We start from the raw sequence: 21,980 nt of genomic DNA on the forward strand, positions 1-21,980 counted from the left end.
CCCAATAAAATTATTTTTTTGTAAATTCTATTTCGAGTAATTTTTTTCTGTTGCATTTTCCATCACGAATGTGTGGCTAGTCTTTATAGTTTCACCTCAAATTATTTCTAATTCTTTTAAACAAATTTTCGTTTCATTTGCTTACTTTTCTCAAGCTCGCCCTCATTTGGTTTTCTGCTATCTTTTCATTCTATTCCTCCACAGATTTTTTTAGGCCCGCGTGTGTGTGTGTCTGTGTGTGTATGTGTGCCTCTCTGTGTGTGTCTGTTTGTGTATGCAGGTCTGTGTATGTATGTGTGCCTCTCTGTGTGTGTCTGTGTGTGTATGCAGGTCTCTGTGTGTATGTGTGTCTCTCTGTGTGTGTATGTGTGTGTATGCATGTCTGTTTGTGTGTAAGTGTGTGCGTGCGTGTGATTTGTTTTCCTTTTCTTAGTTCTGACAGCTTTCTCCCAATCTGTTATCTCATCACCACTTCTGTTTTGATGTCGTTTTAATTTGTTTCATTAAGCCCTTTGAATTCACAGAAAGATATTTTACCGGTTTTATGGCATTATGTTTGTTTCTCTGCTATTTGCTTAGGTTTCCATTTGCTTTTCCGTTCCTTTTCTCACAGACTTGGTATAAAATCTCATGCTCTGCGTGGGTGGGTGCTGCTCTCCCCGAGTGAGGGAAATGAGCCCCCGCAGCCAGCTTTTCCGTCTGGGGCAGGAGCTGAGCTGGCCATGAAGCTGTGACTGTTGTGTGTGAGAACGAGAGAAGGTGAACCAGACAGACATGTACAGATTCGTGTTTGTTTGTTTGTTTGTTTGTTTGAAACCATTTTATTGGCATATAATTCACATACCTTTCAATTCAGTGGTTTCAATATATGTAAAAGAGTTATGCAATCATCAGCACCATCGATTTGAGATCATTTTCTTCATTCTTGTGCCCATTATTAGTTCCTCATCACTCCCGACCTTCCTCGTCATAACCCTAAAGAGCTACTCCTCTCGTTGCCGGCTCTGTGCAGTTATTACCTGTCCTGGAGTTCAAGTGAACAAAATCAGATCAGAAGAAAAAAAAATTCAACAACAAAAAATAAAACACAGAAACATGTCAATCCAAAAGAATAGAAAAGAATAAAAACTAGAACTAATTAAGAATGAGTCAAAGGGAAAACAAATGGTAAGGTGCTAAACTGTAACCTAAACTGTATCTGCAGTGATCCACTTTCCACTTCAATCTGTTTGAGGGCGAGACTGATCAGTGGCCCAAGGGAATCCAACAGAGGCTTAATCCATGCGGGGACTCTTGCAGATTGGTTTAGCCCATATGTCTCCCCAGCAACTACCCCACTGGCTATGCAGAGTCCCTACTTAATTAACTGTCTGCCTCTAACACAGACTTTTTTTTTTCATATACTAAATGTATTTTTAAAATCATTTTATGGGGGGCTCATATAACTCTTATCACAATCCATACATCCATCAATTGTGTAAAGCATATTTGTACATTCATTGCCCTCGTCATTCTCAAAACATTTGCTCTCCACTTTAAGCCCCTGGCATCAGCTCCTCATACTTTCCACCCTCTCTCCCCGCTCCTCCCTCCCTCATGAACCCTTGATAATTTATAAATTATTATTTTGTCATACCTTACACTGTTTGACGTCTCTCGTCACCCACGGTTCTGTTCAGAGACAACATTTTAAAAGTTTTTTTTCAGGCCTAACTTCCAAAGAGAGAGGTGGAAAGTTCCCAGAGAGAACTGCCACCTTCAAGCAGGGAGATGATTTGCCCTCAGATGACGTACCATGTAGTTGGTGCCCTGCCCGATCTGTTTGCGAACTGAAGCTCCCGCAGGTGTTTCCCCTCAGCACTCACCTGGTCTCTCACTACTGACTGGCAGGCAGGCCCCATGTATTGCGCCTTGTGGTACCTTGTTTGCTTTCTCATTTGGGAATGATCTCAAGGGTGACAAAATGACAGAGGTAACTTCATTTTGTTTTTAAAAATAAATTTTTATTTTATTTTTAAAACTAGAGCCATTTTAAAGAAAACAGGATGTCTGTATTCTTGGCGTACATAGGTCTACCATACAACTTCAGGCCATGATAAATAGGAAAAACTGTTTCAAAATTCTGCGTCCACCTCAGTAAGAATGAACTTGTTCATTAATTACCTCCTTATTTTCTGCTTTTTAGTGTGACAAGTACAAAACTGGAGTCATTGATGGGCCGGCGTGCAATAGCCTTTGTGTTACAGAAACTCTTTACTTGGGAAAATGCTTATCCACCAAGCCCAACAATCAGGTAGGACACTGAATAATCGCTCCAAGTCGATAATGCTCTCTTCATTTGGCATTTGACGCACGACATGATTAAAAGAGTTCTTAAACCAGAACTCGAGGACATAGTATATATTTGAATCATATAAGTTTTGACTCATTCAATGGTTCTTCACTAACACCCTGATCCCAGTGTGTGCTGCACCCAGTTTAGTGACTGGGAGCTCAGGGATGAGTGAGCTCGACAAGATTACTTCCCTGTGCACCTTGCATTCTCCCAAGAGGAAAAAGGAGCACAACAGAAGTCAATCAAGGTGATAAACAAACAAACATCATTAATAGAACATGGCATCTTCTATAAAGGTGAGATGACAGGAGACGGTATCAGGGAAGACTTTTCTGAGACATCGGAGTTCATACCTGTAGGAAGCATTGAACCCCGGGTCTGAGCAACAGATGTGAAGGAGCCGACCTCACGAAACTGAAGAGACTGCTCTGTAAGCAGAATGCACAGCACGGAAAGCGTAGGGACATGCTTGATAGACTCAAGGAACAAGAAGGGAACTATTGTAGCTGGGACGCAGATACTGAGGGGGTAAGGAACAGGACCAGTTGAGAGACACCCCTAGGCTCGGACACCTCACAGTCAAGGGAAAGAACTTGGGACGTTAGTCTAATTGAGAATCCATTGGAGAATTTGAAGCAGAGGAATTATAAAATCTGCTTTGCTTGAATGAAGATGCTTAGTAGACCCAATGTTCTTTTTTGTGTAGTTGTGAAAGGGACAGTCCAGCCTAGCGGTTAAGACCAGGTATGAATTTTGAGGTTAGGTTGCCTACGTTCAAATACTGGCTTTGGCACTTTTTACTTGAAAATTTTATTCCACTTCTGTCCACTTCATTTTCCCCATCAGTAAAATGAGAATAGTAATAATACCTGCCTCATAGAGTGGCTACAAGGAGTGTATTAATAAAATAAATTAGTAGGTCATAGCACATAGTAAGCACTATATGGTGTTGTCTTGATAGATAGGTAGTTAATAGTGATTACTTCCGGGGGTGGGGTTAGGGAGCTGCAAGGAGGGCAACCTTTGCTTTTACCTCACCTCTGTGTGGTTGGACTTTTAAATTAGTTAGGCGTGCTTTGCTGATATACATTTAAAAACTGATTCAAGGAAGAAAGCTTTGGAGTATGATAAAAAATGCGTGGTTTAAAAAGAAAATCACGGCTTGGTTTTTTAAATGGAAATGTTATTGTGTATTGGGTGTGTGGGGGGAGGGTTACATTGGAAACCATGAACTCTGCATTCAACAGGACAAACCTCTCTTTAAACCACTGCCCCTTATTCTAGCCCACCTTTCCCGACGGCTCTTCTGCCTCTTAGGGGCCTTCGTCCTCCCTTCCACCCAAGTCCACACCTGCCAGCCTTCCAGTCCGTTGCTTCATCTTCCCACCCGTGCCGCCCCGCCCCTGGGCACCTCCAAGTCTGTTCCCTTGGACAGGAATGCCTTTGTCTTGGTTTTATTTTATTTTATTTTCCCTCATAACTATGGTCTCATACATGTGTCACATGGGGACTGACTGACTTCACTCATGTTTTCTAGGTCCATCCACGTCATGGGGTGTTTTGTCCCAGCTCAATTTTGATGTTTTTAGACTTTTTCTTTTTAAGTAGGATGATCTGAAAAGATACAGTGATCTTATTTTTTGAAGAATGTTCTGCTCAGCCTTGTGCATAACTCATTCTCTTTCACTTAGGTATACTTAGGGATTTGGGATAATCTGCCAGGTGTGGTGAAGTGTCAGATGGAACAAGTACTTCATCTTGATTTTGGAACTGAATTGGAACCAAGAAAAGAAATCATTCTATTTGATAAGCCAACAAGGGGAACTACTGTACAGAAATTCAAAGAAATGGTCTACAGCCTTTTTAAAGTGAGTGCCTTCGATTTCCATGGTGTTTGTGTGAAGTGGTACATGCTTCTGGAAGTTGCCAGGACCTTGTCTTAAAGCCATACAGAAGTGAGGTGTGATTTGTGTGTTACCTGTTTCAGGGACTCCATTGTGATGAAATGTCTCGAAGGAAAGGAGGATGTATACTTACAGTAGCTAGAAAGGTGTCCACGTTTGGGGGGGTGGGGGGACTAACTACAGATGGGTAGCTGCCTTCTCGGGTGATTGTAACTGAATCCCATCAAAAGAAAAGATGAAACTTAGAGCATCCTGGTTGCAAAGTACATTTAGAAATTGAAGTTAATAGTCAATCAGACAGGGATTAAATAGAAATGTACAAAAATGAAGTTGTTTAGGGAAAAATATTTTTTCTCAAAATTTTGATTGCTTTTGTTTTCAAAGTTCTTTTCTTTGACCGTTTTATTTTCAGACTGTTTTGTCATAGGGAAGCTTAACAGGGGAAAACTTTCTGACTCTCATGATTGGAGCAACACAACTTGAACAAAATAATTGTGTCACTCACTAAATAGTGTAATTATTAGTGTAACTAAAAATAATATTCACTTGGCCTTTTGCATACGAGTATATTAGATGGCAGCTTTGCAAGTAACCTCTGTGTGGCTAGAGCAAGCAATAAGACACTTTGGTGTCTTCATTGAGTCGAAAGGGTATGCAGAGCCAATTCTTAACAAATATATGTAGTAAAGTAGACTTTACTGCGATTACATAAAACATGCTTGATTCACTTAGGAAGCATCATAGATAATTGGAAGCTGTAACATAGGATGTGAATTCCTTTGTGGGAGTCATATCAAATTCAGGACTCCAGAACCCCACAGTTCACTGCAATTGAGTCAGGCCTAATAGTGCAGAATAGACCTGCATCCTTGGGTTTCCAAGACTGTAAATCTCTTTGGGAGCAGAAAACCTCATCTTTCTCCCTCTGGGCGCCTGGTGGATTTGAACCACCGACCTTGTGGCTAGCAGCCCAAGTAACTCGTGACACCAGAACTCCTTAGAGTAGTACTAGCATGGTAATAATCCTCATAAAGGAATTTCAAATGTTATCAACAGCTGTTTTTCCATTCCTAATGTCTAACTAGCCAACTTTTATCTTTATTAGGCTAAATTGGGTGATCAAGGAAACCTGTCTGAACTGGTTAATCTCATCTTGACAGTGGCGGATGGAGACAAAGATGGTCAAGTTTCCTTGGGAGAAGCAAAGTCAGCATGGGCACTTCTTCAACTAAATGAATTTCTTCTCATGGTAATACTTCAAGATAAAGAACACACCCCCAAATTAATGGGATTCTGTGGTGATCTCTACGTGATGGAAAGTGTGGAATATACGTCTCTTTATGGAATCAGCCTTCCGTGGGTCATCGAACTCTTTATTCCCTCTGGATTCAGAAGAAGCATGGATCAGTTGTTCACGCCGTCATGGCCTAGAAAGGCTAAAATAGCCATAGGACTTCTAGAATTCGTGGAAGATGTCTTCCACGGCCCATACGGAAACTTCCTCATGTGTGACACCAGTGCCAAAAACCTAGGGTATAACGACAAGTATGATTTGAAAATGGTGGACATGAGAAAGATTGTGCCGGAGGCAAACGTGAGAGCACTCATCAAGGACCGTCACTGTGAGTCGGACGTGGACTGTGTCTACGGCACAGACTGCAGAACCAGCTGTGACCCGCGAACAATGAAGTGCACTTCAGAAGTGATCCAGCCAAACTTGGCGAAAGCCTGCCAGCTGCTCAAAGACTACCTGCTGCGTGGTGCCCCAAGTGAAATTCGGGAAGAATTAGAAAAGCAGCTCTATTCTTGTATCGCTCTCAAAGTCACAGCCAATCAAATGGAAATGGAACACTCTTTGATACTAAATAATTTAAAAACATTACTGTGGAAGAAAATTTCCTACACAAATGACTCGTAGTTCAGCTGGACATTGTTACCACTGTAAAGAAACTTAGAGGTTTTGAGCATTTTAAAAAATGGCTTCCGATTTCAGTTCCCTGCCAATCACTCAGAATGCCCTCCCCTGGACCCCTGAAGCCACCACATAAACATTCCATCACTACATGGCCGGCAAGGGCCGCATGCCTGCCTTCTTCAGTGCACACCTGTGTACCGATCTCAACTAATGACTTAAGAAACAATGCTGTGAAGACCCTCATTCCCTAACAGTATTTTGTAGATTTTTGTTAGCCAAAATTCCATTACTGGAAACATTGTGTCTGCATTGAAGCTGCTGTTTAAAAAAGAAAATGTACACATAAATTTACTAATGTCTTAGCATGGTAAAGTTTGCACATTAACAGAAACTAAGACTGCAGAAAAGCAGGCACATTACTCCTTTACAAATGTTGGGTAATGTTCTACTATACGTACCACACATTTTGAACCTCACCTAGCCCTCAGTTGATAACTGTGGTTTCAGAATCTGCCCTCTAAGTGGACCTTTCATTAATCTTAAAATGAAAAATCCTTTGGGCAGTATTCCACGTGGCAATTCATATGACCAATACTGGCTAAGTATTCATGCTGTTATCTCCCAGTGAAACCCAAAGGGTCCACCAGTTACAAGTACCAGCAAGCCGACGGAGCCTTTAAAAACTCAAGGCTATAGACCCAAGTATCCTGAATTTTAACTATGGTAGAAGTCAGAGCTCGCCGAAATAAGGTCATGGGAGGCATTTTAATATTCCTGTTATCACTTTTTACTGGCCAGAGGGCTATTTCTTAAAAGTCACCTTTTTCCCATGTGAACTTGATAGAAGGTGAATATTGCCCCTTATCCATGTTTTACATCCAGAGCTGGCCCACACCCATCTTATCACCTGAACATTTTTCTGTTCAAAGGTTCCCTGAATGTGTTAAAAGCTAGACACCCTTCACTGGACACCGGATAGCTTTGTCAACAAAAATCAAAGCCATAGATGAATGCCAATTTGAGATCGTATTACTTTGAAGGCATTTTTCTTCCCACGAATCATCTGGTTACAATAAATGGATGGCAGAGCGGTTTCCAAGTGATGACCTGTTGTTTGACACTTTGTTTGCGGGTGAGTGGAGGGTTGGTATGTCTTCAGCCTTTGGAGTATGGGATCTTCTGGTGGGGCAAACCCCCACAAAATAGATGTGCAGTTGGGGTCAGTGTACAGACAAAACTGTCTTGGATAATCTGCCAACTCTTGTTTTTTCACACTTCAACATATTCCCTATAGCTTTATAAAAAAGAGCGTAAGACAGAAAGCTGCTTGAAATAGTTTATTGTATTTATGTAATAAATCCTCATGGAAAATTACAGTTTGGTTTAGCTTTCTGCAACCCGTTCCTGGGCTCTGAGGAAGCTTGCCTTCTTCTGAGCTACCCGGTCTTTCTTCTGGGCAAGAGACATTTTGGGACGATTCCACCTACAAAACAAAACAGATTTTTAAGATCATAATAAAGGCAAATAGAGAATATTACTAAAAAAACAAAAGCCCGTGATCAGATGGAGAAAAAGCCAAGCATGTCGTTATTTATTAAACCCCAGCTTCATGGAGCCAAGCAAGAACCAAACAATGTAATGCTGGGGTAATGCTCAAATGGTTCATTAATTGTTACTTTAAAAACATCAAACCTCGTCTAGGACACTTCTTCCAAGCAGTAACTGGTAGTCATTACTGTAGTAGGAAAGAATGGGCTACCCTCAGTAGTCCCTGAGGCTAAACCATTACTATCCCCACAGTTACTTTAGCAAACCTGGTTCCCCTTGCTTCTGCAACATCATGCAGAGCTAGTGATCGAGTTTGCAAATCTTCACACTGAGAATCTGGGCCCAAAAGATGAAAGGAAACCATAATTGAACCAATCTCTCATGGCCTTCTCTTGCAAAAATCCTAATAGTAAAGTGCATACCAAAAAAAAAAAGTGCATACCTCTTCTTTTTCACATCTCTCTTAGGCTTCTTCTCATAGACCGGATTCTCTCGTATAGTGGCATGTGCTTTCTTGTACATCTCCTCCATCTGAAACAAAGGAAATCAAACAGTACTGGGTTCCACTTCACACACCCTACACGATGATCATGTGCTGGCTCCTGGCTCAACTTTGGCCTCTAAGACACTCTCAAAACCAAGTCATAGTTGGTAGCTCCTTAAATTTCTAAATGTAACCAACCTTCACTTTCTCACAATGCATTCCTAATTTCACCTGGTTTAATAGAGCAATTGACATTGACTAAAACAAAAAAGACTCATTACTATTCAAGAAAAATCTCCAAATATCCCTGAAAGTTCCAACATGCATTTTCAATACACAAGGCTTCGAAAAAGTGGGAAAATTCCCTAGCCTCTTACACCTCCGGCCCGTGACGTCTTACACCGCCAAATCACTAGCAACACAGCCAACTGGGCTTTTCTGGAGCCACAGAGAGGTCTTAATTTTCTTAGAAAACCCTCAAAGATGATCAGACTTAAACCGTTTCTAAAACAGTGAAAAACATGTTTCCGTTCCTTTTAAAATATATAAATCACTTTATCAGGGACTTACAACAATCCATACATCAATTTAGTGGAGCTCATTTGACCATGTTGCCATCATTTTCAAAACATTTTCAACTTGAGCCCTGTAATCAGCTCCTTTTTCCCCTCCCTATCATTTTCCTATCTTATACACCCCACTGTCTCCCTTCACCCACGTTTCCGTTGTCCCCCACCACAGTGTTATGTGTATACATCGATAATTTCTATCAGTTTCCCCTTTCTCCCCCCACCCTCCATGGTATTAATACTCCCAGTACTGTTCCTGAGGACTTTATCTGTCCAGGATTCCATGTGTGGAGAGCTCTTAACTGTATATGCTCCAGTCTAGCTGGCTTTGTAAGGTAGACCTGGGGTCATGATAGTGGGGGTGGGGAGCATTGAAGAACTACAGGAATGTTATATGTTGTCGGTGCTGTGCTGCACCCTGGCTGGCTCGTCCCTTCCTTTTTGCCATTCCCCTTTTCTTAAACCTTCTAAACCCTGTCCTTGGGTAAATGCTGCCCCTTTGATCTCAAAAGTTTGATTATAGCACACATGGGGTTGTCACAAGCCAGAAGACTTGATGGCAAAGAATTTAGATGTAATTAAGAAAGTCCAGGGTGCTTGGCCTTACTGGGGTTCTTTACTTGCTGAGGCAATGGGAGAAGTCTTGCCATTAATGCAAAGGAACTGACTCTACTGAGCAGCCAGCTTGTCAGTGGATGCTTATGTGCTGCTATTAGGCTGAGAAGTTTCAGAGCAGTTCCCAGGCTAAGATGAGATGATCTAGTGGGGAAAGGCCAGCTTTACTTCATAAAAGCCTGACAGAACACCCTGGCCCAGCCCCATAGTAAAAAAGGCACTTGCCTTGAGCCAGGGGCTCATTTTGAAAGCAGTTAACAAAGAATGTTTAGTAATCTGGGCCTCTAAAGTTAGTTCAGAGTGAAGTATGCAAACATTGTTCATGGGCAAAAAATATAAAAGCACTTCAAATATAAAAATGTGAGGCCCCATCCAAATCTCTTTCAACAAAGTGTTGTCTCCCCTTTAGCACTGTATTACAGCTGCTCGTTAGGACAAACCTGCCCAGGTAAGCAACCCAGTTACGAAGGTCCAAGAGATCACACAAATACAGTGCACATGGAGATAAAGAACCACGGGTTTGGGTAAAACTGATTTTCTGTAAGAGACATAGCTGATGTCTGCAGAGCATTCCGGTAAGCACAAGTGAGGAAACCGGCCACTGCAGACCATCCAAGCAAGAAGTCAAGCAGAATCATTCTAACAGTAAAGGGCCCCATACACGGGGTTCTCTGTAATGTCCAGGAATGTACTTATGTCAAGCCTAACACTGAAGCCCTAACCTACAACTCAAGTTCTATCAAAGTCATACAAAAAACATGGAAACAACTTGGATGGGGAAAATAGCCATCTATATTCTATTCCCAAGTACAGCTCAATTTTTAAAAGCTTTTCATGGTTAAAGCTGTGCCAATATAAAGACAACTAGCAGTAACCAAAAAAACCTAGCGATTACGCAATACACTATCCATTTATACTCAATTGTAGAGTTACATTCAATGCAGCAAGCCTCAAGCTGCATGATTTGCTATGATGAAAGAACCTCTCCTCACGGCTTCAAAATCAGTTAAGTTGAATAACTCATAGAGTCATCAAAAGCTATAGATGCTGGAAAGATTTCTAAAAGCATGTTGACAAGTTTAACTTATGCACTACCTTTATCTGATTTGGATCTAGCCTAGTCTGGTCCAGCGTATTAATTTTCTATCATTTCACGCTAAACACGGGTCCAGTCTGTATTTACAAACACACCTGTAATTCAACTCATCAGCTGGCCTGAAACCAACCTGTATTAAGAATGCCCCCACACCCACAAAATCCATAAACTCAATCTACAAATCAAGGAACATGAGTTTGTAGGTAAAATCTTTACCATGTCAGGAGTTACGTTGTTCTTTATGTATTGAGAAAATTGTTTCTTGTAAGCATCTTCATCCTCTTCCATTAGGTAGCGCATGTATTCTGCGACGTTCTGACCCAGGATGTGTTTCCGATGCACCTCTGCATTGAATTCCTTGCTTTCTGAATCATAACCGGGGAATCGCTTGGTACTAAAACAAAGTTTTAGTATTTCAGTATTTGTTGACAGGAATTGGCTCACTAGTAGGAATTCATTGCACTCATTACATGAAGAATAGCTGCCATCAGTCCCGTCTTGAAACAAGCAATTGCATCACATGCAACCGAAGGACCAACTACCGACTTGCTCAGTTAGAGGGATATCATCATCCAGCAGCTCATCTCCAGATTCCAGAAGAGAAAATAACTCACACAGTCCCCTGGCTAAGCCATTTAATATACAATACTAAGGGTCTCCCCACTTACAATGTTCTTGCATCATAGCTTAAGAATGAGTTTCAAAATTGCCCTGCAAAGTCCTAGATTTCTCAGTAGTGCCTCTGGGGCACATGGGAGTCATGATTCAGTAAAATTACCAAATGAGCATGCTCTGGGTGTACTCCAAGTATGGAGCTTGCAAAGTACACTCATGTACCCAAGTAACACAAGATGTGTACATGACAAGCACCCACTTAGCTTCTAAGAATAGTCAATCATAATGCTGATCAAACTTAAGAAATCTTTCATAATTTCTTTTCTCAAACTCTAACCAATTAAGACATGCAAATATAACATTTTAAACTCCAGCCTTCCCACTTACAGCTCCATTACCTCACACAAACTACTGTTACCTGCATGCCTCATTTTTAAACATTACAATCCCACTCTGTCAGGTTTCTTCTGTGGAGTGCCTAGCAAACACCAGCATTTAACAGTGCTGTTCTGTGACTGATTCAGTCACCTCCACAGTCTAAACAAAGCGGGAACTAGGGCTGTATGGGAGGCCTTGTATGACCTTACCTATGAGGGATAGACAAGCCTCCGTCCACAGCCCCCTTCAGAGCCCCAAACACTTTATTTCCAGTGGTAGTCCTGGCAAGGCCGGCATCCAGATAGCAGGTGAAGGCACCAGGTTGACCGTCAATGCTTTCCACATTGTATTCATCTCCAGTCACCTCCACTTGGCCTTCATAGATTTTGTCCATGCCAAACCTATTAAGAAGCTGTATAAAAAAAAACCCAGCCCAAATATGTAGCTCAATATATTTAAGCAGGGCTAAAACTAAAATACCCCGTGGTCACAACTTCTGAAAACATTTCTTCAATTCACTCATTCCATTAACCTAATGAAATTTTAAAGATTACTGATATTGAATATGAATAAAATCCTTAAAGCAAGATCCTGAGCTTTAAAGGCAGTTATCTTTTTTGGTTCTTTCCTCCAATTACATGATGTAAACTTGGGCCAGTCTAACTAGCTCTGGTTGCAAAGGGATATATTTGTACAATTTCTCTCATATAGAATATCAATGTTCACCACTCAAGTATGTTTATAATTAATGAAGATGTGTCTTCAACGTGGGTGCATACACTTAGCATAAAAAGCCAGCAGTAGACAAAGCAGGAAATAGGCAAAGCCCACACTTCACCCCCCTTCCCTTTTATGCAGCTAGGATGCTGGTTACCCCCAGCTGCTCCAAGGGAGAAAGATGAGGCTCTCTGCTCCCATAAAGAGGTCCCTGCAGGGTTGCTATGAGTCACAAGTGCTGCCGCCCCAAGATGAAAATGATTAAAGCAAAACAAACCCTTCTTTACCATTGCCTCCCCACAAAGTTTAAGACACTGCTTCTGAAATGTGTTTGGATCACTTGGACATGCTATTAAACCAAGATTTTGGAGCCTGGGTGTTCGCTTAGATGACACAAGATCTATACATCTGAATCCAGTAAGGCGGCCACTAGCCACATGTAACTACTCAAACTTACGTAAATCAAAACAAGTATTCAGTAAGTAACCAGATACATTAAAAGGATTCAGAAACCACGTGTGGCTTAACGGCTTCCTTAATGGACAAGGCAAATTATAATTCCCAACATTGCCCAAGTCTACTAAACAGAACTGGTTAAAATGTACTCAGAGTGGAAGACAAATAGCCACTTTACATGTTAAGAAACAATGCCACAATTCAACCTTCTGTTGTCAAATCACCTTCCCTTCCGATGCTCTGTAAGCCACAAGAAGAGTAGCAAGTCCCATGACGTCACAGCAATAAGCCAACTCCAAAGTATGTCAGGTTAAAGGACTGTGTACATACATACCCTGCGGGCCAGCAGCAGGCCAGTACAATATGCTGCAGCATAATTGGTCAGGCCAACTTTCACACCGTACTTAGGAAGTTCGTGAGCATAAGCTGCACAGACAATCATATCCCCTTCTATACGGGCATAAGCAATCTGTGAGAGAAAAACAACGCTAGTCAGCCGTGCTGTCAGTTTCAGAACTTGCCCTAGAATTTCAAAGTAAAACTTAAAAGCTGGCCCCACACCACTTATCCCATAATCACCTCCCAAAACCTGGGGCTTGGACAACTGTAGCAGGCAGGTGTATGACTTTTCAGAAATCTGACAAATACCATAATACATAAAAAACTATAAAGGCACTACTACAGCAGGCGTCCATAAAGATGACAGGAAACCTTATGGGCAATTCTACTCTGCCCTTAGGGTCACAGGTGTGTGATCGTCTTCCCAACTACTGCTATGCTTGAGCTCACTGTTGTAGATACTGACAATTCGTCACCCTGAAAGTCTTCCTCGGTTTTGTTCACCATCTACTTTACCAAGCACGATGTTCTTCTGCAGGGTCCCTCTGATAACAAGTCCCAAATCCTCGATTCTTGCCATCCTCCAAAGAACAGCCTTAGAGTCTCAGTAACTCTCACAACCACCCACCCACCTCTTTCTGGGAAAAAGATAACCAAGCAGCTTCCACTTGATCTCATCTTCATCTCCCACTCATAACATAGAATATCCAAGGTTTCTTGAAACCTCTTTACAAGTGGGCTCCAAGGCCAGACCCAATAAAGGGAAAAGAACTACCAAGCCACCTGTTTACAGTCAAGCTCTAGACTTGTTCCCCAAGTGCAACTTCTCCAGCAGAGCGAAGCTGCAGCGTGCTGACCACCCACTGCCTTTATTTAGAGCATCACCCACCTGGCAGATGATATCCCTGTTGGTTACACGAACTATCATCCTGTATTTGGGTGTATTGTACTTATTTTTATCTTGGATTACCAAGCGTTTTCGAGCATAATAATCAGTTTTGCCCTCTGAAAGAAAAACCAAAAATTAGATCTAAGAGGCAGATCCCTCACAAAGGAGATATCTCGTTTACATATTGTTAGTAGCATGAAAAAATTGCCCCTACCTCGTCGTCTTCTAAATTTCACTTGGTATCTCTTGAAGTAGGCCTTGTTCTTGACAACTTTAACAAACCCCTGTTAAGGGCAGGGAGAAAAAGTTATGTTAAACGCTGATAAAAGTTGAAACGTTTGTGACATCAAAGTCAGCCATGTAACAAAGTAACACTTGAAAACTTAGTCAAAACAACTTTCTCAAATCATTCATGGGTCAGGAACTACTTCCGACTTTCAATCTGTCAAGGGACTGGTTCCATAAAGCAGGCAAAACTATCACTGGGGAAATGGAACGATGAACCGAAAGCTCATAAAATACAAGTTCCAGACTTTTTAATCGATCCACCGGATTATAAAAAGTTACTAAAAAATTAAAAGTCATCATATGTTTAAAAACTTACTTTTAAATTTATTTACTTGTTCGGTAGAAGACCAGCACCTACCCTTGTGCCAGAAGTTTTCGAAAGCGCTGCTCAGAGGATTCGATCCTGCCAGATGTCAGTCTACACTCTCCGTATTAAGTCCCAGGTTGAGTCGAACCTCGCAGCACCACGCCTTTCCCTCCCTTTACATGCCCCCCGCCCATCCTGCCACCCCAACAATCGCCCAAAACTGCAGCCAGAGGAGGCTGGCGTTCACGCCAACGCGACGACTAGTTTCCTTCCGGGGCCCAGACACCGCGGGCCTCCCGGCTGCACCGGCGGTTCTGGCTTGAAAGCCAACGCCTGAGCCGCCAACACGGCCGCACAGCCGGGACCGCGGCCCCCACGCCCCCGGGAACCCCACGAGGCCGAGTCGGTCCGAGTGGCAGCCCGTTCCACCCCGGGCCTCGCGGCATTTTGCCAGTGCAAAGCCAAGCTGCAGACTCCCTGGCCAGGTCACCAGCTCACACACCCCCGCCCGACAAGCCCACACCATCCCCTTCCACCGCAAACTTATCCCACCGCCCAGTTTTCTGCCCCCTTCTCCGCCAACCCCTCCCCCAAGAGCGGGCAGGCGGCAGCCATTAGGCCACGCTGGGAGAGGCGGCCCGACCAAGACAGAGTCGGCAATCGATCGCCATCCGACCCATGCACCGCGCGAGACAGGCTCCAGGCTAGTGTCCGGGCAAGGAAAGGCAACACTCGTGCTCCCGAAGGCCCAAGGTCGTGGAACCCACTCACCATCCTGCGGAAAAGAGAGCAGCGTCCGCGGATCGCCACAGACCGGCAGGGCGAGCGGCTCTACAGGGGGTGGGAAAAGGCCGAGGCCGGTGCGCAGGCGCAGTATGTAGCATCCGCGATCACGCAAGTGACGTGCTGAAGAAGGAAAGCTCCGTCTCTAATGCGTGTGACGTGCTGCCACCTGCTGACGGGAGGGTGAATTGCCCAACTTGCTCTCGCCACCAATTCCTGGCTTTGAGGTGCCGACAAAGATGGGAAAAGAGAAGCTGGGAGAATTATAAGAGACTTTCACTACCTGTGCTAGGGAATTTTTCCGTAACAAATTTAAATATTACCCACTACTGGTGGGAAAGTTCAAAAATAAAATAAAGTGAATTTGTTCTGCAGCCCTCTTTCTTCCTCCAGGAGCCTACCTCCAAGGCCACTCATCCCAGTTCCAGAGCACACAGTGCCACCCAGGAAGCCTTTGCGTGGGAATGCCAAGCCTGAGGGGAGGGCTCCTCCTCTGCACGCCCACAGCACCTGCTTGTCTGTTTCAGCTCACTCAGACCGCAAAGTCCCTTAGAGCAGGCCCTCGGGTCAAGGCTCAACACTGAATGACTTAAAATCATCTTGACATTCGCTTAAAACACACACACACACACACACACACACACACACACACACACGCTCGCTGCCGTGGAGTGGATTCTAACTCACAGCGACCCTATAGTAAGGACTTCCTAAACATTACTAAACCTTGGTGCAAGTGGTTCAGAACTCTGCTGCGAACTAGAGGTCAGTAGTGCCAACCCACCAGCTGTTCCCAGGGAGGCAGACATGCAGTCTGCTTCCATAAAATTCTAATCCACAAAACTCACTGCCATCAGTCGATTCCCAGCCACAGCGGCCCTACAGGGCAGAGTAAAACAGCCCTTGTGGATTTCCAAGATTGTTCATTTTAATAGAAGTCAAAAGCTTTTCTCCTCTGGATCGGCTGGTACTTTTGAACTGCAGGCCTTGAAGATGTGGTTAGCAGCCTAATGCAACTCAGGGCTCCCTTGTGAAGCAATTCTACCCTGTCCTGTAGGATCTGTGATTATTGGAATCCACTCGTGCAGCAGTGCATTGACAGGAAACTGCTAGAAGTGCAGGCCAGATCGAGAGGAGCACATGGAACAAAGGATATCATTGCTGATGTCAGATGGATCTTGGCTCAAAGCAGAAAATTCCAGAAAGGTGTTTACTTGTGTTTTGTTGACTAGGCAAAGGCATTCGACTGTATGGACCATAATAAACTGGGGCCCATAATCAACTTCCCTTGAGAAGGAAGGGACTTCCAGAACACTTCATTGTGCTCATCCCGAACGTGTAACCCACACTGCCAGCTGCAGTCTTTGTCTTCATCAGCAAGTGCTTCAAGTCCTCTTCCTTTCCAGCAAGCAAGTGTGTGTCGTCTGCAAACTGCAGGCTGTTAATAATCCAATTCTGATGCTGCACTCATCTTCATATAATCCAGCTTCTCGGATAATTTGCTCAGCCAACACATTGTGCCAGTGTGGTGAGAGGATACAACCCTGACACACACCTTTTCAGATTTTAAACCATGCAGTATTCATTCCCTTGTTTGCACAACTGCATCTTGATCCATATACAAGTTTGCTTGCTGAAAAGGAAGAGGACTTGAAGCACTTGCTGGTGAAGATCAAAGATTGCAGCTTGCAGTGTGGGTTACAACTCAATGTAAGGCAGACCAAAATCCTCACAACTGGACAATAGGTAGCATCACGATAGAGAAAAGGTTGAAGTTGTCAAGAATTTTGTCTTATTTGGATCCACAGTCAATGCTCTGGGAAGCAGCAGTGAAGAGATCAAAAGACATGTTGCATTAGGTAAATCTGCTGCACAAGACTTAAGAGTATTGAAGAGCAGGGATTTTTTTTCAGTTTTATTGGTGCATAATCTACATCCCACAATTCAATTGTTCAATCATATCAAGAAGAATTGTACAATCATTACCACAACCCACTTCAGAACATTTTCTCCCCACCACGCCCCCATGATTAAATCACCTTTAAAATGAGTTGTATAATCACATTCAATTCTAGTGCTCCCTCCCCATCCTGCCTTCATTGTTTATCTCCGAAATCTTCTCACCCTCCCATCTCCCCCTTCCCACTCCTAGATCCCCTACAAATCCTTGCGTCAGTTATTATCTCTATGCATCCACTCCTTCTGTGCTTCCCAAACTGGTAAACCCAACAGAAACAATAAAGAACAGAAATGAAATGATGTGGTAAAGGTAAAATAGAAATATAAAGGAAAAAATACCAACAATGAGGGAAAAAAAGAAGACCTCTATCAATATGTTAAAAGCGTGGGAAGAGCTGTTTGTCATGGAACAAGCAAGAGCAAATTCAAGTTGGGTCTAGAGGGAGGTCAACTGGCCAAGTATCAATTTGTAATCAGGATTACAATGATCTATGTTTGATAGGAAGGCTGTTCCAGACCTTTGCCTGTAGCTAGAGAGGATCTGCCAGAGGCTTAATCTGCAGACAGATTTGGGGGCTCCCACTGTTCTCCACAGCCTTCCACAAATTGGGTGTTCACAATTTTAGCTGTCATATTTTCCCCTTCATTATATTTGAATTCTGTTATGGTCATCTTTGAATCTCACAAGCTGGTGTGTTTCTTCCGTGTGGACTGAGTTGACTCCTGCCTTAGATGGATGCTTGTTTGAATACAAGCAAGGATGTTACTTTGAAGTCTAAGGTGTGCCTAAACCAAGCCATGGTATTTTCCATTGCATCATACGCATATGAAATTTGGACAATGAAAAAGGAAGACAGTACAAGAATCAATGTGTTTGAATTGTGGAGCTTGAGAAAACTATCGAGAGTACTGTGGACTGTTGAAAGGATAAACAGATCTGTATTGGAAGAAGTAAGGCCAGAGTACTCCTTGGAAGCAAGGATGGCAACACTTCATCTTATATACTTTAGCTATATTGTCAGGAGAGAACAGACGCTGGAGAAGTGGTGGCAAAAAGAGGAAGACCTTCAACAAGTTGACACAGAGGCTGCATCAATGGGTTCAAACATAGGAACAATTGTGAAGGTAGTGCAGGGCTGTGCAGTGTTTCTTTCTGCAAATCAGGTGCTTAGAATTTAAGCTCCAATACAATTCCCTCCTCTGATCATGGAGCTGATTGTTTACAATCCTTAGATCATGCTGGCTGGGGTTCTCTTTCCATGTGGAGTTAACTTAGTTTTTGACAAGAGTACAACATTCATTCGATGAGAAAAAAGCCTTCTCAATAAATATTATTGGAAAAATTGAATTTCCATATGCAGCAAAATGAAAACCCATGCCTCAAACCATCCACCCAAAAAAAAGCAAAATGAACTAAGGCTCTAAATAAATAAATATGCAAACTAAAACCACAGAATTCTTAGAAGAAAAAGCAGGGGCTTTTCTTCTGACAATGAATTATCTAATATATTCAAGGTTCAACCGAGCAGGTCTGCGTTTTCTGGGTGCTGGGTGACTGGTGTCCTTTCATTAGCTGAATTGAAAGAGAACTTCCCTGGACCAGAAGCTTCAAAGCTGAAGCCCCAGCACCACCGAAGAATGCCTTGAAGATGCTTGCGTCAAACTCACCCAGGGTCATGCCCTCCTCGTCCAGGTCCTGCCCACTGCCATAGCGAATCTGTTTTTTGGGATCCGAGAGGATAGTAGAGGCTTCTCCAACTTCCTTGAACTATCAAATATAAAGACAAAACCCCAAGCAGCAAAGGACAAACCAAATAAGCGGAACCTCTTAATAAATTTAACTTTTACTCATCAAAATCCCTTACCAAAAAAAGTGTGTAAAGGTAAGCGACCGACTGAGGGAATATCTTCAGAATCCATATATCTGATAATAATCTAATAACCAAAACATATAAAAATCTTGAACAACTTAACAGAAAAGAGACAAACAGCACAGTCATAATATGGGGACACACACACATACACAAAACAAACAAACCAAAACCAAGCTTATGTATTTCACCAAAGAGAACACTCAAATGGCCACCAGACACAGGAAAATAAGTTCAGTGTCATCAAAACCACCATGCGATATCATTTCCCTCCGATTCGGGTGGCTAAGATAAAACAAGCACAAGCAAACGGAAAATAACCAATGTGGGCGCAGATGGGAAGAAATTGGTGGGAAGGTAAAATGGTATGGCTGTTGTTGAAAACAGTCTGGCAGCTCCTCAAAAAACTAAAATAGAGAGATAGACGCTTTGGTCAGCAATAAACGGGGTCTCGGCCCCACCTCTCCTCGGCCCACACTGGGCACGGACCTGGCTGGTAGATCATGGCCGCTCAGGAGGGTCTACAAGCAGTGTTCACAATCGTTTGTCCAGGTCTCCAGAGGGCAGCCTATGCACTGCATACCTGGTGAGGACGGTCAGCAGTTTCCCCAGAGGCCATCAGTGCCAGGCCTCGGGCAAGAGGCCTGATGCTTCACAGCGTCAGCCCTGGGGAGCTGCAGATGGCATGGTGGGGCTGCTAGGCCGCGCCTGCCCACAGGACAACCGCAGCAGCCTCACCAGGAAGATCCTCTCCAAGGTTGGCTGGAATCTGCGCAACCAGCAGGATCAGCCACGCTGGTTGAGCCAAGAGAGGCTGAAGGAGCACTTCTACAGGCAGTCTGTGGGCCGCTCTGGGACCCCACTGTTCTCAGTATCCGATGACCTTTCTCCAGTGGTCACAAGCTGGGAGAACTGTGACAGCCTGCTCATTGCGGCTGACCACCCCAGCAGAAACACGGGGGATAACGGCTACCTGACCCAGACGCACATGCTGCGGGCGCACACGTCAGCACGCCAGTGGGACCTGCTGCACTCGGGCTGGATGCCTTTCTCGTGGTGGGTGATGTCTACGGCACGACCAGATCGATGCCCAGCATCCCCTGTATTCCACCAGCTGGAGGCTGTCGGCTCTTCTGCAAGCACGCATTGTTTGCTGACATAAAGGCTGGAGAAGGCCTGCGGCTCTTTGAAGACAGTCCTCGCTGTGCCCATAAACACGAGACACCTCCCACGGAGGTCATGAAGCTGGGAGAGTTTGACCTGAAACAATCACTTACAAAACTTACGACGCATCTTTTTGGAGATGGACTGGAGATAAGACGGATAGACTGCTACTTTCCTTTTACTCATCCGTCCTTCGAAATGGAGATCAACTTCCATGGAGAAGGACTGGGAGTTCTTGGCTGTGGCGTGATGGAACAGCAACTGTTGACGTCAGCTGAGGCGGAGGAGAAGATTGGCTGCGCCTTTGGCCCAGGATTAGAAAGGCTAGCTGCGATCCTTTACGACCTTCCTGACATCCGCCTATTCTGGAGGGAGGGTGAACGGTTCCTGGAGCAGTTCTGTGTGTCTGGTATCAACCAGAGGGCGAAATTTCAGCCTCTTCGCAAATATCCTGCTTTGATCAATGACATTTCATTCTGGTTGCCCTCTGAGAATTACACGGAGAATGAGTTCGATGACTTCGTCCGAACAATTGGAGGAGACCAGGTAGAAAAGGTTGATCTTATAGACAAGTTTGAGCATCCAAAGACACACAAGACCAGCCCCTGCTACCGCATCACCCACCGACACACGGAGCGCACGCCGTCACGGCCGGAGGTGCAGCGGATCCACCAGACGGTGCAGGAGGCTGTGGTGCGGGTGCTGGGCGCGGAGGGCAGGTTCTGAGGGGGCTGCCTCCCCCAGCTGAGCCCCTCTGGTGGCCGAAAGATTTCCCCGAGGGGAAAACAACACTGTCCTTGACGCACGGGCGTCTTTGGGGAAATGGGTCGATTTCAGAACTTCCCAAAAATAAAGGCTCACTCTTGAGAAAAAAAAAAAAAGTCAAATAGAACTAACGATAGGATGCAGCAATTCTACTCCGAAGTGCACGCTCAAAAGACCTGAAAGCAGAGACTGAAATAGAAACGTGTCCACCAGCGTTCATTGCAGCACTTTTCCCAACAGGCAAAAACGTGGAAACAACCTGCGTGCCATCGGCGGAGGCATGGGCCAACCCAGCGGTGCCGACTGGAAGACCCGTCAGAGGGGGAGAGGAAGCCTTCACACGTGCTACGGCCTGAACGGAGGAAGAGGCCTTCCTGCCGAGTGAAATAAGCCGACCACAAACACGCAAAAATTCTGCGACCTCATTTGCACAAAAAAGACAAGCTACGGAGAACAAAATGTATTAGTAATTACCAGGGGCAGGAGAGAAGGGTAAGGGGTGGCTTATAGGTGATGGAAAATTTTGCATTGATTAAGAGTAGGATTGCATAATTATTTTAATTACTTTCAAAAGTTGTGTGACAGGTATATGTCCAACAATGACAACAAAAGGGAGAGTAGCTGATGAGCGCCTATGTACAACCAACCGTTTCAGGACATGGTTTAGAGCAGTGGTTCTCAACCTTCCTGATGCTGCGACCCTTTCATACAGTTCCTCATGTTGTGGTGACCCTCAACCATAAAATTGTTTTCGTTGCTACTTCATAACGGTGATTTTGCTACTCTTATGGATGGGGTGACCCCTGGGAAAGGGTCATTTGACCCCCAGAGGGGTCGTGACCCACAGGTTGAAAACCGCTGGTTTCGAGGTTTAAGGTCTTGGCTTCTTGGGACATCCCAGTTAATTAACCTAATGATGTGATGGCTGCTTTCTCCTTCCCCCTAGTTTGTTGTGAAGTGCCTGGGTCTTAAAATCTTGCAAG

General features: G+C 44.0%; 3 protein-coding genes and 2 non-coding genes across 6 annotated transcripts in view; 2 read left to right on the forward strand and 3 right to left on the reverse strand.

The window, feature by feature from the left end:
• DIPK1A (divergent protein kinase domain 1A) overlaps positions 1 to 7,258 on the forward strand; it is a 59,190-nt gene extending 51,932 nt beyond the window's left edge. The window contains exons 3-5 of the mRNA XM_004699259.2: positions 2,186 to 2,293; positions 4,027 to 4,203; positions 5,345 to 7,258. Coding sequence (XP_004699316.2) covers positions 2,186 to 2,293; positions 4,027 to 4,203; positions 5,345 to 6,157 — 1,098 coding nt within the window. The 3' untranslated portion in view covers positions 6,158 to 7,258. The remainder of the gene's footprint in view (positions 1 to 2,185; positions 2,294 to 4,026; positions 4,204 to 5,344) is intronic.
• Positions 7,259 to 7,476: 218 nt separating this feature from the next.
• Positions 7,477 to 15,309, reverse strand: RPL5 (ribosomal protein L5). 2 transcript variants are annotated; one of them, XM_045291918.1, is made up of 8 exons: positions 15,227 to 15,309; positions 14,075 to 14,144; positions 13,861 to 13,976; positions 12,967 to 13,101; positions 11,669 to 11,871; positions 10,683 to 10,860; positions 8,145 to 8,230; positions 7,477 to 7,637 (listed from the first exon to the last, which is right to left on the reverse strand). In XM_045291918.1, the coding sequence occupies exons 1-8, from the start codon at positions 15,227 to 15,229 to the stop codon at positions 7,538 to 7,540; spliced, it is 891 nt and encodes a 296-aa protein (XP_045147853.1). In that variant the 5' UTR covers positions 15,230 to 15,309; the 3' UTR covers positions 7,477 to 7,537. The 2 variants fall into 2 exon arrangements, with proteins under 2 accessions (XP_045147853.1, XP_004699318.1); XM_004699261.2 differs by having other exon boundaries at positions 8,145 to 8,233.
• LOC115870216 lies at positions 7,888 to 8,021 on the reverse strand. Its single transcript, XR_004046587.1, has one exon. It is a non-coding gene; the product is annotated as a small nucleolar RNA SNORA66 (small nucleolar RNA).
• LOC115870213 lies at positions 10,947 to 11,043 on the reverse strand. The gene has a single exon (XR_004046584.1). It is a non-coding gene; the product is annotated as a small nucleolar RNA SNORD21 (small nucleolar RNA).
• A 4,444-nt stretch (positions 15,310 to 19,753) lies between the features above and the next one.
• Positions 19,754 to 20,958, forward strand: LOC101638234 (phenylalanine--tRNA ligase, mitochondrial-like). The gene is given in 2 exon segments (XM_045291777.1): positions 19,754 to 20,099; positions 20,102 to 20,958. Coding segments are annotated over 2 exon segments (1,203 nt in total).
• The last annotated feature ends 1,022 nt before the right edge of the window (positions 20,959 to 21,980 follow it).

This window comes from Echinops telfairi, unplaced genomic scaffold (assembly GCF_000313985.2).
Source record: "Echinops telfairi isolate 266 unplaced genomic scaffold, ASM31398v2 ScPeMD7_443;HRSCAF=831, whole genome shotgun sequence".
NCBI classification, from domain to species: domain Eukaryota; kingdom Metazoa; phylum Chordata; class Mammalia; order Afrosoricida; family Tenrecidae; genus Echinops; species Echinops telfairi.